At 31.9% G+C, this 1676-nt stretch overlaps 1 protein-coding gene across 1 annotated transcript in view; it reads right to left on the bottom strand.

Annotated features, from left to right (window-relative positions):
• Positions 1-517: 517 nt before the first annotated feature.
• LOC105364095 (protein FAM154A) overlaps positions 518-1676 on the bottom strand; it is a 6259-nt gene continuing 5100 nt past the window's right edge. The window contains exons 10-13 of the mRNA XM_011501958.1: positions 954-1194; positions 718-782; positions 609-644; positions 518-525 (exon numbers count right to left, since the gene is read on the bottom strand). Of these exons, the coding sequence (XP_011500260.1) occupies positions 518-525; positions 609-644; positions 718-782; positions 954-1194 (350 nt within the window). The remainder of the gene's footprint in view (positions 526-608; positions 645-717; positions 783-953; positions 1195-1676) is intronic.

Below are 1676 nucleotides of genomic sequence, written 5' to 3'. Positions count from 1 at the left end.
GGAAGGATCTTTTCCCGAGATAGACCGACGTCTGATATTCTAATCGAGTGAATGATTGTTTATCTGAGCGATGATTCGCCGATTGGATTGTGAGGATCTTTGGAGAATCGAGGTTGAGACGATTAGGAAGGATACGACATGATGTTACATGGCTATTTACGTGTTAATCTGTATAAAAAAAAAAAAAAAAAAAAAAAAAAAAAACATAAAAAAAAAAAAAAATAAAAATAAAGAGAAAATAAAAAAAAGAAAAAAAAATCCTACGCAATCGCACTTAGTCAAAAGCGTATGCGTAATTAAGACAAGGACTTTGTTACTTTTATTGATATTTTACACAATTTTACACACGTTTTTATTCACTGACACATTTAGACTATAATAAAATCACGACACATTTTTGACAGGCAGAAAATTTTCGACGAGACATTTTAAGAATAGACAATTGTTTTTTCATGGAAAAATAATAATAGCGGCGCCAAATTCCATAGAATCCTCTTAGTCGCTCTGGATTATTTTATTAGTATGCTAGGAATAACAGAATAAATTAATTTATTAAATTTACTGTGCACAATAAGGTGATTTGATGCTAATTAAAGTTGATTACTTACGTATGTAGGGAAGTGTTTTTGATGGACATATCGAAACTATAAATTATTTACGTATTAATACATCTTATAAATTCGACAGTGATATTTGATAATTACAATAATTACTTACCAGCGTAAGAATCTAAATTTGAAGATTCTGGGCCACACGGATGCAAAGTGCCGGGTGGTATGTAACTACGAGCAATTAATTATAATAAATATTCATCTATACATATTCAACTTAACAAATATAAAAATATTAAACAATACATCTTAGTAATAATGAATTTTTGATTTTAACTCTCACAAGTAAGTGAATAATAAATACTTAATAATAAATTTCTTGCCAAAATTTGTCCCATTTACCTCATGGTATAGGTAGTGTTATCATCCACGTTCGTAGCTGGCTTGTAATAAGGCACTTTGGCAGCCCATGGTTTATCTACTTTTTCCGGTTGCTCCACTGGTTGATAGCTCAGTTGCATCGTCGTATCCAAATCCATTGGTAAGTCCAAGGGATCGTACGTTCGAATTGGCGCAAATGACTTTTTCGGTATCAAGCAGTCGCCGGAGTTTGGCAAATAAGAGAGGCGATTCGTCGTGCAGTCTGGAGAAAAGTATTATTGATTTACTCTCGATATTAGTGTTAATCAAGCGTGCTTATAATAGTTATCCGCTATGTTATTAAATTCTTAAGCTTTCGCCAATTTAACAAATGTAAAACTTTCATTACTCCATGCCCTTGACGCAATTACAAAAAAGTCTACGATTCCTTTTTAATCTTTATTTATTGTTTATTTATTGTTTTTATTTTTTGTTCTAAAATTCATTACGCATTGCGATTAATTAATTCGAAATTTTTCCTTCAAGACACAAGTCATTGTGTCACGAGGGAACAGTGGAACAAGGAGTGACGGTCTATCTCGAATCATGAATCATGAATCTCTCCCAACGTCCACGGCATTAACATGATTTTATAATCATTAAATTGAGCATGGGATTTAATCGGCCGTTAATCAAAGGACATTGTATTGAAAATAAAATTATTTATATATTTATGGATGTAATTGTGAAAGGAGCTAAGCCGAA

Source organism: Ceratosolen solmsi, unplaced genomic scaffold (assembly GCF_000503995.2).
Source record: "Ceratosolen solmsi marchali unplaced genomic scaffold, CerSol_1.0 scaffold23, whole genome shotgun sequence".
Lineage (NCBI taxonomy): Eukaryota > Metazoa > Arthropoda > Insecta > Hymenoptera > Agaonidae > Ceratosolen > Ceratosolen solmsi.
Note: the sequence above shows the minus strand (reverse complement) of the source record. Positions and strands in the feature narration are given on the sequence as shown.